The sequence below is a fragment of the Petromyzon marinus genome, unplaced genomic scaffold (genome assembly GCF_048934315.1).
Source record: "Petromyzon marinus isolate PM22_M1 ecotype Great Lakes invasive population unplaced genomic scaffold, UKy_Petmar_22M1.pri1.0 PM_G_Scaffold_29, whole genome shotgun sequence".
In the NCBI taxonomy this organism is placed as follows: Eukaryota; Metazoa; Chordata; class Hyperoartia; order Petromyzontiformes; family Petromyzontidae; genus Petromyzon; species Petromyzon marinus.
The window spans coordinates 2,690,001-2,703,349 of record NW_027422861.1 but is presented as its reverse complement, the minus strand read 5'-3'; the positions used below and the strand labels follow the sequence as shown (position 1 = coordinate 2,703,349).

At 44.1% G+C, this 13,349-nt stretch overlaps 1 protein-coding gene across 1 annotated transcript in view; it reads right to left on the bottom strand.

Moving 5' to 3' along the window:
* Window positions 1-5,978: 5,978 nt before the first annotated feature.
* LOC142914717 (uncharacterized) overlaps window positions 5,979-13,349 on the bottom strand; it is a 7,932-nt gene continuing 561 nt past the window's right edge. Inside the window, exon 3 of the mRNA XM_076061149.1 lies at window positions 5,979-9,085. Coding sequence (XP_075917264.1) covers window positions 8,167-9,075 — 909 coding nt within the window. The 5' untranslated portion in view covers window positions 9,076-9,085 and the 3' untranslated portion in view covers window positions 5,979-8,166. The remainder of the gene's footprint in view (window positions 9,086-13,349) is intronic.

Genomic DNA, 13,349 nt, shown 5'->3' with positions numbered 1-13,349 from the left:
TTTTAGGTGGCGCATCGCTCCTGGCCGATGAAGCCATTGGTTTCTCGGGAGTTCAATACATATCCTCCGTGCGAAGAACGGGTAGAACTGCTATCTTAAATATGAAGCAGAACATTCCATCTGTTTGTTTGTGTGAAGCAGCAAAAACCTCTCCAACGCTGAGCTCTGGCGTCGTGAAAATTTGCACAGCTGACGCTGTCTGGAATTTCTAAGTGAACGTGACTATTTTCAGCTCGCCACGTCATTATTCCCTTCCCCGAGTGGCCAAAATCGACCTTACGTAGAAGTGGGGTAAGGTTGAATTTCCTTGAGTGAAAACATCCGATTTTGATAAAATGATGTTTCGGCTTTTTTCTTTCTTGCAAGCATCAATTTTTTCAAGGGTTTTTCAGTGAAATAGAAGGGAATGTGAAATTAATCAAAGACAAGAATCCTAGTCCCGGGCGAAGCTGGGAGAGAGAGTCGGGCTGTTGAACCGGATGCCATCGGTTGGCGACACACTCTGACATTGCAGTTGCACGGAGTTCGCCAGACCGAGTGTCGTGCACTTACACGCAGAATGTCACCCCTGTCACCCCCCCCCCCTGGCTCCGCCTCTGGATCGTGGTATATGCAAATCCTGGCCATTTGCACAAGACACCGGGGTCAGCCCTTACCACAGCCACCGCGTCTCCCCCGCCTGCAGGCCCCAGACTTGATTGGCCGGTGGGGCGTGCTGCTGGTTGGGCGGCGATTCTCAAGGCCCGCGCGGCGCACGGAAGGGTGGCGTGGCCAACTCCATTCCCGGTTGCCACCTTTGTCTCCCCATGCCGAGTAGACCCAGGGGAGACCCAGGACCGGGACTAACAGAATCCTCCACTCGTGTTAGCCGTGGCCGGGAATGGAGCTGGGGTCGCTGGGGTACATCGTGCAGTTGTCTCGCTACTGCACCCACCACTCCCCCCATAATAGATACACACATGTATCCCTTGTACAGCATTAACACACTTTAGGGGGAAGTGCCGTTATCGAGTGGCGCCGATGAAGGCCGGCACATCACACGAGGGGGTGGGTGGCCAGCACCATGCCCGGCCACCTTTGTCTCCCGAGTGGTAATATACCCCTGCATACACACACACACACAACAAAACCTCGTTGGACATGTGTGTTTTGTTTTGTTGTAGTACTGATGGCCTTAATCTAAGTTTTTGTGGTCGTTGTTGTTGTTGTTGTTTGACTTGCATCCCACTGGGATTTTTTGCACACAGCGTTGGTGGTGTATGGTGATTTTTTTTCAGGAATATTTTTGCTGGTTTTTTTTTCCATGGATTTTCTGTTTTGCACAGTCAACACAAAGTAGTCACTGTAAAATGTGTTTCTTGTTCGTGTTTTAGTTTTTTTGTTTGTTGTGGTTGCACCCCGATTCAAGAGCCGGATGGCTCACAGGGCTACACTCTTTGGTTCTATTCGGTAAAGTCACGTAGGTAAAAAATAAAACAACAAAAATCACGTTTCGGCCACAAAACAAGCGGCCTTCATCAGGTATGGCAGAAACGTCGTGATTTTTGTTGTTTTATATTTTTCCTACATGACTTTACCGAATAGAACCAAAGAGTATGGATCCTTGCAGTCACGAAAGCTTTAAATCTAGAACATTCACAGGGCTATACCAAAATAAACTGAAACTGAATAAAACTGAACTGATGACGACCGTTTGTGTTATGGTCGAAACGTCGTGAGAATTTTTATAGTTTTATATATATTTTATTGTTTTATTGTTTCCCTTCAACGTGACTTTACCGAAAGAGCTAAGAATATGAACTGAACCTACTATTGAAGGCACCGCTTTGTCTGATGCCCAATTCGTGTTCGCCCCCTGGCGGACTGAATGTGAAACCACTGGCAGGCAGTCGGTGCGCCCTCTCACACCTAAGTGGAAATTCCACACTCGCGCGGCAGGGACGAGTGTTTCAAAAAGGACAAACGCCGTTGACCTCTCACCAAGTCGTTGTTTTTTGTATCGACGCCGCGCCAAGGCGATGGCTGCCCGCGACGATTGAACCGTCCACGTGACGATCGCGACGCAGTCCCCGTGTCAGTCGCTGATGGATCAATTCGGGTGCGCATCGGCCTGGTGATGTTCTGATGCGGTTGTCGATGAAACAGGTGTCTTCCGAGGAACGCCAAAGCCAGGAGGGTTGCCGTGTTTTGGGGTTTTTGAACGAGTTTTTTTTTTATTCTGGACGTCCGCGCTAATAATGGTTGATGTTTTTTTTTTCCTGCATGCCGGTCGTCCAGCCCGCGTGAAGCCTGGAAGAGTTTCGATTTAAAGCTTTCGTGACTGCAAGGATTCATCTTCTTTGGTTCTTTTGGTAAAGTCACCACGTAGAATGAGAATCAAATAATAAAATAAAACAATAAAATAACACAACGTTCATTGAAGCTCTGTCGTCCTGACAGGTATGTTCCTTTCACCTGAAGAAGGCCACTTGTGTTGTGACCCGAAACGTCGTGAGAATTTTATCGTGTTATTTTATAAATTTATTACTTTATTCTCATTCTACGTGGTGACTTTACCGAAAGAACCAAAGAAGGTGAAGCCTGGAAGAGTTTGTTGTTTGTCTGGGCGACCGTCCGCGTGGCGAGCACAGGGCTGTTTGTTTCACCCGCCCTCCTGCAGCCTCTTGACAGGGCAATGTAGACGCCCTGAATGCGCGTGGAGTTATTCACGTCCCCGGGATCTAGTGTGCCTGCGCCGGTGGCCTTTAACTGCCCAAAATAAATCGAGCTCATCTCCTTTGGTTCTTTCGGTAAAGTCACCAACACGTAGAATGAGAATAAAATAATAAAATAACACAATAAAATTCTCACGACGTTTTGGCCACAACGCAAGCGGCCGTCTTCAGGTGAAAGGTACAGAACTGTCGGGACGACAGAGCTTCAATGTACCTTTCACCTGAAGACGGCCGCTTGCGCTGTGGCCAAAACGTCGTGAGAATTTTATTATTTTATTATTCTATTCTCATTCTACGTGGTGACTTTACCGAAATAACCAAAGAAGATGAATCCTTGCAGTCACGAAAGCTTCAAATCGAAAAATCGAGCTCAGTTAATTGCATCGTCGCACCGCAAATCGACGGCGTGCTGTAATGTCTCCATCGTTACAATTCGCCGTGCGCCTGCGATTGTAATGATTTGCTATTATGGACCCGTATCCCTTGGGTGGGTGAATTAATCGCATCCTTTCAAATACTCTCCCTTGGTTGAATTCTGTTATGGAATGTTGGCCGATGGTTGGTTGAGGATAGTGATGGAATGACAGCCAAGGAATGGAATGCGGCCAATAGGATGCCCATCGAGACGACGGGATGATATCAGCTGATGAGTATCACCTGCAGGTACTGGGTGGATTAATACTTTTCGGGATCTTGGGAGATGGTGAGAGCTTTTTGGGAACCTCATCCAGCAGTGGATTGACCATGGATTCTGATGGTGATGGCACTGGACCACTCAGCAACTGTCGGTACAAAGGCACAATCAATGTTGAAGGCCTCTTTTTACCTGTGTTTCACAAAGCCAAGATAATATAACACATCTGTTCCATTTTTCGATTTAAAGCTTTCGTGACTGCAGGGATTCATCACTACGTTTAGCGTCTTTGACCGATAGACAGTGACACACGTATTCTTGTTTCTTTCGGTAAAGTTACGTAGATAGAAAATAACAATAACAGATAATACAATTACATTAAAGACCACTTGTGTTGCGATCAAAACGTGGGTTTTTTTGCTTTATTTACAATTTATTTTTTATTTATTTTCATTATGTTATTTTTATTAAATTTTCTATCTACGTGACTTTACCGAAAGAACCAAGAATATTAATTCCTGCAGTCACGAAAGTTTTAAGTCAAAACATTCACACACGTTGACAAAGCCTCACCTTGTGTTGTTGTGGGCAGGTTGCTTCTGATAACAAGAGCAGTATAGCAGCTCAAGCGGGCTTGGCCTGGTGAAAAAAATAAAAACTGAGTGAATATTTACAATAAAACAAAGTGGCGAGCCGGGTGAAGACAAATTAAACTTAAGCGAGATAATTAAAGTAAACGCAATCAGGCGAGGGCAGGAGGCAAGGACGAGCGTGGCTAGGCCCCGCGTTGTAAAGTTCCAACCTGGATATCGATTCCCATGCTCGCTGCTACTCAACTGGCATCCCTACGAGAGAGCGAGGCTCTACCTTGGTAAACAACAACAACCACCACGACTACCATGAGAATTTCTCACCTCGGATTTCAGTGCAAGCGTGGATTGGCAGCCTCCTGTTACCTCGCGACGTCACGCGGGTAAGCAGGTAACATGACGTCACTTCCGGGGTAAGAGACACGCCCCTCCCGTAAAGAGCGGCTCTGTAACTGAATAAATTATGTTTAATGTTAACTGGCCATATGTCGAGGGATGGGGCGTGGCTGCTGAACCCGACGGCTTCAACGGATACATTATGTTAATGAACCGCAGTCACTGGGCGTAGCTTTGCCCAAATAAGGATTGCCACTGGATTGATATCGGCAATGACCCAAGCGGAGGTGACGTCACGCTCAAGAGCGCTGTGGACGGGGTTGGGGGAGCGTGAATACCTTGGTGACATGACGTCACTAGCGAGTTACACCTCCCGCTGGCACTTCATGCCGTTGAGGTCATGCTGAGTGGTGACGTCACAGAGCGGGGATGGAGTTTAAGTTGATTTAGATTCATTTTCCATTGCCCCCTCCCTTGGGTGCATGAACTCAGCAACAACAACGTGGACATTATTGTGTATACACTGTGTGTGTGTACGTACACAACACAAGCGGCTTTGTGTTATGGCCAAAACGTCGTGAGAATTTTATTGTGTTATTTTATTTTATCAATTTATTATTTTATTCTCATTCTACGTGGTGACTTTACCGAAAGAACCAAAGAAGATGAATCCTTGCAGTCACGAAAGCTTTAAATCGAAATTTATTATTTTTATTTGTTATTTGTATTAACTTTTTCATTTTTAAATCTTTTATTGTTTATTTTTTGTTTTATATCTACGTGACTTTACCGAAAGAACCAGGAATATGGTAGCGCATTCTCTATTTATTGCTGAGGTTCAAGGTTCAAATCCGCCAGGCATATCTGGCTACCCCAGTAACATTCACCACAATATGCGCTGTCTGCTTAACAGCGGGTGTCAAACAAAACACTGTGTCACTCACAACGCACATTGCATGTTGGTGTCACAGTCAAAATTGTGGCAATTCCAGTAACACTATCCAGAAACTCCACAAAGGAGATGACGCGTCAATGATCGCCCCCTACCGACAGACTCATGTTCACGTGCAGGCCGGTGCAGGGCCACCTTGTGCCACACAGGGGCAGCTGCCACTAGGGGGCGCCCTTCGATTGTTTGAGATGAGGTTCGATACGAAACACCGAGTTGCTGAGGCAATTAGGCAAGCGACTTATAAGTGCAAATATGTTGTTTATAACGTAGTGAATGCTTGGGATCTTGTCTCTCGCTCCTGCTCACAGATTTACCCAGCCCACAGCTCCACAGATACCAGCCGCTCCTCCTGGGCAGGTTCGGTTACGTAAGGTGCGAAATAAGTTCCAGATACACAGAGACTCACACAGAGACCCATAGATTATCACGGTTGGCTACGTACGGTGCGAAATAAATTACAAATAAACACTCCTTTGAGCAAGTTTGAGTCACGGGCCGTGCAAGTTGACCGGGCGCGTGTTGCTACTGACAGTCGTTGAATACGGTTGGATAGACGCTGATAGAGAGACACACACAGACAGGACAGGCGGACAGACACAGACAAGAGGAACACAGAGACGACAGAGAGACAGGCAGAGAGAAACACAGAGGCAAACAGATGACACAGACGGACAGAGACAGAAAGATGTTGAATCGAACACACTGAACTCGCTCCATTGAAAGAGATTCCTCGATCTTCGCAATCCCCGGAAGTCGTTCTTATTTTTTATTTATTTAATTGCGTGTGATGTGTACGTGCAAGCAATGTGGGATATCGATGTACACAGATATGAACAAGATCAGCAGACAAGACGTCTTTAATTTAATCGGTCTCTCCACTAAACAAAGGAATGTTGAACACGAAATATAAATCCCACGGCCTTCGTGCGAGTCCATAATTACTGCAGCATTTATTCAGTGCAAGCCAACTGTGGACCGGTTTTGGTGGACACTGTGTGTGTACACTATGTGTGTGTATACACAATGTGTGTGTGTACACTATGTGTGTGTGTACACTGTGTGTGTATACACTGTGTGTGCAAGCCAACTGTGGACCGGTTTTGGTGGACAATGTCTCAACAGCAGTGGGGCTTGGTTCAACCCATGGTTGTGAACATCCAGACGTGAATCAGCAAGGAGCATTTCTAGTCCAAGTTCGACAAAATCTATGTCAACACGTAAGACAAAATTATAATTCGTGTTGCAGAGAATGTATCTCCTCTGCGTGTAACTTTAAGGTGGTATGTCTTGTAACTGATGAATGATCCGAGTGTGCTTCCTATTTCAAAGCCAATGAGTTGCTCCAGATGCTTCCTGAAACACAAAAGTACCCTTTGACCTGTATCACAAGAACAACGGGACTCACCTGAGTTATCTGTACAGGTTACTTCCAAAAACACACGCACTTTGTCCTAACATCACTTATTCAATGTTTGACCCTTATAAAAAAAAAGTGATGCATGTACACACAAAATCAGACAAGTGTTCATTCTAAATTTCGATTTAAAGCTTTCGTGACTGCAAGGATTCATCTTAAGTCATGTAGAATGAGAACAAAATAAAATAATAATAAAATAACACAATAAAGCTATTTCTATGACCAGTCTATTTCTATGACCAGTCACAAGCTAATCACTCAGCTATTTCAATGCTAAATTCTCCTGTTTTATATGTAAACCCCTTTGTCAAGGTGCCTCACCTCTCTAAACCAGCTTAAAAGACGCTACGAATCTTAACAGCGTTCATTGAAGCTCTGTCGTCCCGACGGATTTGTTCCTTTCACCTGAAGGCCACTTGTGTTGTGGCCGAAACGTCGTGAGAATTTAATCGTGTTATTTTATTAATTTATTATTTTATTCTCATTCTACGTGACTTTACCGAAAGAACCAAAGAAGATGTTCATTCTAAATTATTGACTGGAATTTTAACAAAATGTAATTACTGCAGTGAAATCTACTGCATCAGATAACATCTGATTAAAAAGCTATTTTAAAAAATATGCACCGTCTGCTTAACAGTGGATGTAAAACATACTATTGTGTCATTCAAAACGAGTAGGCCCTTGCATGCTGGCGAATTCTAAACATTAGTGACAAATTACAAAACTGAGATGAAACATCAATCATCGCCCTCTACTGACAGCCTCTTGTTCACATACTCTTTGGTTCTTTCAGTAAAGTCACGTAGGTAGAAAAAATAATAGATCACGACGTTTCGATCGTAACACAAGCGGTCGTCCTCAGGCGGAAAAAATAAATGCAGGCCGGTGCAGGGCCACGACCTTGTGCCACACAGGGGCAGCTGCTACTTGGGGATGCTCTTCGAGTGTTTCAGACGAGATACAAAACTCCGAGTTGCCGAGGCGATTAAGCAAGCACCGTGTAAATGCAATTATTATAACATAGTGAATGCTTGGGGGCTTCTTGGCTCTCACTCCTGGTCAGAGATCTCCACAATCCACGGGTCCACAAAGACTGGCCGCTCGCTCTTACTCTGCAGGTTGAACCTAGGAATTGAGTGTTCAACTTCACATTCTTTTCATTAAAGGCCTGTGACCGTCTCAAGCTTACACATCCACCGGGTCTCCATTTGACTTTGTATTGTCTAGGAGCAAGTCCACTCACACCTCCACTTCCATGAATTGCTGGGAGTTGCCTCGCTCTGCCTCAGTCAGAATTCACCTCTGGCTTCACATTGCCTCCATCAATGTGAAGGTCCGATTTTGGAGTTGAATCTTCATCTTCACATTTCACCATCACCTCTTCCCTCTTCACCATCACCTCTTCATATTTCACCATCACCTCTTCATATTTCACCTTGATACCTTTAAAAGTGTCCAAGCTGGGATTTTCTTCCGGTTCGTGTTTCATGAGGGATGGGCTTATTGCGGCACTTTGACTTTCACAAGCTGATTTCAGACTCCACTCCTTGCAGATCTTCTGATGCTTCTGTGTTCTCTGGTGTACTTGAAGATTTTATGAATGTGCAAACGCCTTCCTGCAGAGTGGACCTCAAGGGTTTCTCTCCCGTGTGTGTTCTCTGGTGGACTTTAAGATGTGGTGACTGTGAAAACGCCTTCCCGCACAGAGTGCACTTGAAGGGTTTCTCTCCCGTGTGTGTTCTCTCGTGTGCTTGAAGATGTGATGACTGTGCAAACATCATCCCGCACAAAAAGCACCTGAAGGGTTTCTCTCCCGTGTGTGTTCTCTTGTGTTTTTTAAGAACAGATGACTGTGAAAATGCCTTCCCACACACAGTGCACCTGAAGGGTTTCTCTCCCGTGTGTGTACTCTGGTGTCTTTGCAGACTTAATGAATGTGCAAACGCCTTCCCACACACAGTGCACCTGAAGGGTTTCTCTCCCGTGTGTGTTCTCTGGTGTCTTTGCAGACTTAATGAATGTGCAAACGCCTTCCCACACACACTGCACTTGAAGGGTTTCTCTCCCGTGTGTGTTCTCTGGTGCTCTTTAAGATGTGGGGACTGTGCAAATGCCATCCCACACACACTGCACTTGAAGGGTTTCTCTCCCGTGTGTGTTCTCTGGTGCTTTTTAACAACAGATGACTGTGAAAATGCCTTCCCACACACACTGCACTTGAAGGGTTTCTCTCCCGTGTGTGTTCTCCGGTGTCTTTGCAGATTTGATGACTGTGAAAATGCCTTCCCACACACAGTGCACTTGAAGGGTTTCTCTCCTGTGTGAGTTCTCTGGTGCTGTGTCAAATTTCCAGTCCGATCCGTGCTGTATGCACGCTGGTCGCATTGTTGACTTGTAGTACCGAGCTGCGCTGAGTGCATTTGCTCCATCAGATCAATTCTGCGGAGGAAGCATCAGAGGAAGCGTCAGCTGCAGACAGAAAAAAATAATATCCACACCATCTACACGTCAGTATCGAGGCACAGAGGAATGCATATATAGTCACATGTGACTTACACGTCTATATTAATATATTTATGATGTAGTAAAAACGTTTCCCAAATTCATCACAGGGCTGTTATGGCACACAATGAGAGGGCATATGGTTATAAACATGCCTGGAAGCCCTCGTATCTTCAAAATGAATGTTAATCCAAAACTCCGAGTACACAATTTCAGCTGTCTGGCTACAAAAGGAATATTTATGAAAGCTAAATTCAGCTGACATAGCAAAGAGTGTTGAAAACAATACTATTTGTGTTATGCAGAAATGCATAAATGAAAATTTTCACCTACGTGACTTTACCCAATAGAACCAAAGAGTATGGATCCTAGCAGTCACGAAAGCTTTAAATCTAGAATTGATAACCTCTATGGGGAGGGCTTTCAACTATCTGTTAGAGCTTTTAACAGACAACGGGACAAGAAGTCACAGCTCATCGAGACGCTGACCTTCCTCAAAAGATGCCGCGATCACAAGGTAATACCCATCGCTTTCACACTCACTTCTGCTGCTGTATCTTCTCCGAATTCTAAACAGATTCTGCTTAAGGCTAGCCTATCTTTAATCTCAGAGAGGATAAGGCTACTCCGATTTGAACTCGATACTTTAGACAGGACTCTCCTACAAGCTCATTTAATGTTAACACAAAAAATGTCACCTTCTGATTGGAATCACGTAGACAACATGACTGCTTCTTCTGCTGAGTCACTGTCAGTCAAATGTAAAGCTAACCTGATTTCTAAATTCAACCACCTATCAAAGAAGAACCCAGTTCCACATATAACAAAACTAGATGTTAACAAAATCGTCATTAATCAGAGTAGCACCCCGATTTCGGACAATCTGAAAACAGTACTGGCTAGGGGACTAAATTTTGATGTCACCCCAAAACACATACCAATAGATGACATCATCTCTCACGTCGATGTAGCCCTCAAAGGCGTAGGACACATCCAAGCAGACATTGCGAGAGCTGAAATAGCCACTATTCTTAAGAATGCTAAGAAACCCATTAGTAACATCAGCAAAAATGAACGCTCTGAACTCGCGAATTTAAAAAACAGAAGTGATATAGTCATCCTCTCAGCCGATAAAGACGCTACTGTTATTATGGATAAAGATTCATACAACAACAAAATCCAGAATCTGCTCAACGATGGAAGTTACTCAAAAATAAAAAAATGACCCTACTAATAGCCTAGCGATAAAAACCAACAAGGGCATCACAAGTTCGACCTCCCTAATCGACCCAACTAAACGTCCCTCCCTAAAACCTTCTGATGCAAGACCCCCTAGATTCTATGGTCTTCCCAAGATTCATAAAGAAGGCACCCCACTTCGACCCATCGTATCCACGATCAACTCCCCTACCTATAGACTAGCCCGTTTTCGGTCAGATACATTGTTGCCTTTCACTGGCAAGACCGCCTCAGCAGTACTTAACTCAGCCCAATTGGTCTCTATGGTCAAAGACGTTGTACTGTCCCCTGACGATATCCTTGTCAGCTTCGATGTGGTCTCTTTGTTCACCAAGGTCCCAGTACCTGATACCATTGAAATAATTGAAAATTTGGTCCATGGACTAGACCCCGACACACCTGCACTGGTTAGGCACTGCCTCAACAATTCCTACTTTACTTGGAATGGCTCCTTCTACAAACAAAATGAGGGTACCCCCATGGGATCCCCCTTATCACCAGTGATAGCCAATATTTTCATGGAGAAATTTGAATCAGACGCCATCCAGACTTCCACCCTCAGACCTTCCCTGTGGAAGAGATATGTGGGTGACACTTTCGTCATTTGGCCACATGGCCTCCCAGCTCTGAACCTTTTCCTACCACATAAATTCCAGACATCCCGCCATCAAATTCACCATGGAAGTGGAGAAAGATGGCAAGCTACCATTCTTAGATGTTCTGTTTGAGAGGAGACCTGATGGCTCATTGGGGCATTCTGTCTACAGGAAACCCACCCACACAGATTCCTACTTGAAACCTGATTCCCACCACCACCCAGCCCAAAAGAATTCTCATCAAAACTTTATACCATAGGGCTCATTGCATTTCGGACCAACACCACCTGACCAGTGAATTAAAACATGTACACCTGGCCCTCAAAAGGAATGGTTACTCTGACCGTACCATCCGCCAAGCTGTTTCTCCCTCCATACAGAAACAACCACTTGATATTCCGGTCAAAACCATCACACTTCCATATATAGCAGGCGTTACTAAAAAGATTTCCAAAATTCTAAACAAACACAAGATCCAGGTCCGGTTCAATACAGTACACAAAATTCGTGATCTGATCCCATTCGTGAAGGATGTCATTCCTGACTTACAGTACCCCGGGGCTTACAAATTGAGTTGTCCCTGCGGTGATTGCTATATCGGGGAGACAATGCGACATGTCTCTGACCGAATTCGCAAGCACAAATCAGATTTGAAACACGGCAAAACGAATTCTTCTGCCGTTGCTGATCACTGTTACAATGCTGTGGGGGATCACGATATAATTTTCTCCGATACCAAGGTTCTTTGCAAACCCACGGCCTTTTATCAGAGATTTGTTAATGAAGCAATTCAGATCTACAAACACAGACACAATTTCAACCGAGAAGATGGTTTCAAATTAAGCAACCATTGGAAAAATGTTCTAAATCGAACTAAACATTAAACTAATTTCAATGGTACGGTATATTTTTTCAAGTAGTGGTACCCGAAACTTTCGCAGCTCTTATAAATTCCCTTTTCACACCATCAATAGGTAAACTCCCCCTCCCCCCCGCGCCAAACGGCAAGTCCACCGGCACATACACCACCTCTTTTCTAAAATCGGCCAATCAAATGCTAATTTTTACGCAAATTTCTTTGTCAGAACACCTTGTTTGCTCACACACAGTTTAAAGGTCCGCTGTCTGAGCGTGGTTGTGTTTCGCTAAATTCTCCTGTTTGATTGGTACTAGGTGCCTCGGTGAATGTATATGCTCTGACTTTAACATAGCTATTTCTATGACCAGTTACAAGCTAATCACTCAGCTATTTCAATTCTATGCTAATTCCTTTGTCAAGGGGTACCTCTGCGGATGTGTATACTTTAACTTAGCTAGTTCAATGAGTCATTTCAATGCTAAATTATATGCTAATTCCTTTGTCAAGGCACTTTGTTTTCTTCTCACACAGCTTAAAGGTCGTGATCTAAGCGTGGCTTCTCTCACTCCAGCGCTGTCCTCCAGACAGTCTCGTCCCTTCACCTGATGAAGGCCGTTTGTGTTGTGGCCGAAACGTCGTGATTTTTTGTTATTTTATTTTCACCTACGTGACTTTACCCAATAGAACCAAAGAGTATGCATAAATTAACATTCAATCGCAACTTAGAGGTGTGAATCCAGGCTCAGATGTCCTTAAATGCTGGGATGAACAGTTCCGACTTCAGCTGTATGTGTGTGCTGTGTTCACCTCCTGTTTCCATTCTTATAAAGAGTTCCAGAGGAAAACAAAAGTAAACTACTGTTATGATATAACCTCCGTGTTCAACAGAGTTAATAGATATTCTTAGTTTTTTCGGTAAAGTCACGTCGTGAGAATTTTTTATTGTTTTATATATATTTTATTATTTTGTTGTTTCTCTTCAACGTGACTTTACCGAAAAAACTAAGAATATGAATTACTGCAGTCACGAAAGCTTTAAATCAAAATTTAGAGTTAATAGATGTTACTGCAAACACAAACTGTAGACTGTCACTGGGTAAACAGGCGGTGGCGTGTCTAGAATCACGCCTGGCCACCTTCATCTGCTTGGCATGAATGCTTCCTCACTCCACCAAGTAATTAATTGAGGATCAACGAACATAACCGAGGCTAACTGGAGTTTGCGTGTCTCTCTCCGTGGTGAGATGTTAACTACCTCACCTGGTGTACAGGAAGTCGTGGGTTCGATCCCGACCCTGATGCCTGCTGTATATTTGGAGTTTGCGCGTCTCTCCGTCTATCGTCTTTGACCGATAGACATTGATACACGTATTCTTGTTTCTTTCGGTAAAGTTACGTAGATAGAAAATAACAATAACAGATAATACAATTTCATTAAATAAAGACCACTTGTGTTGCGATCAAAACGACGTGAGTTTTTTTGCTTTATTTACAATTATTTGTTTAT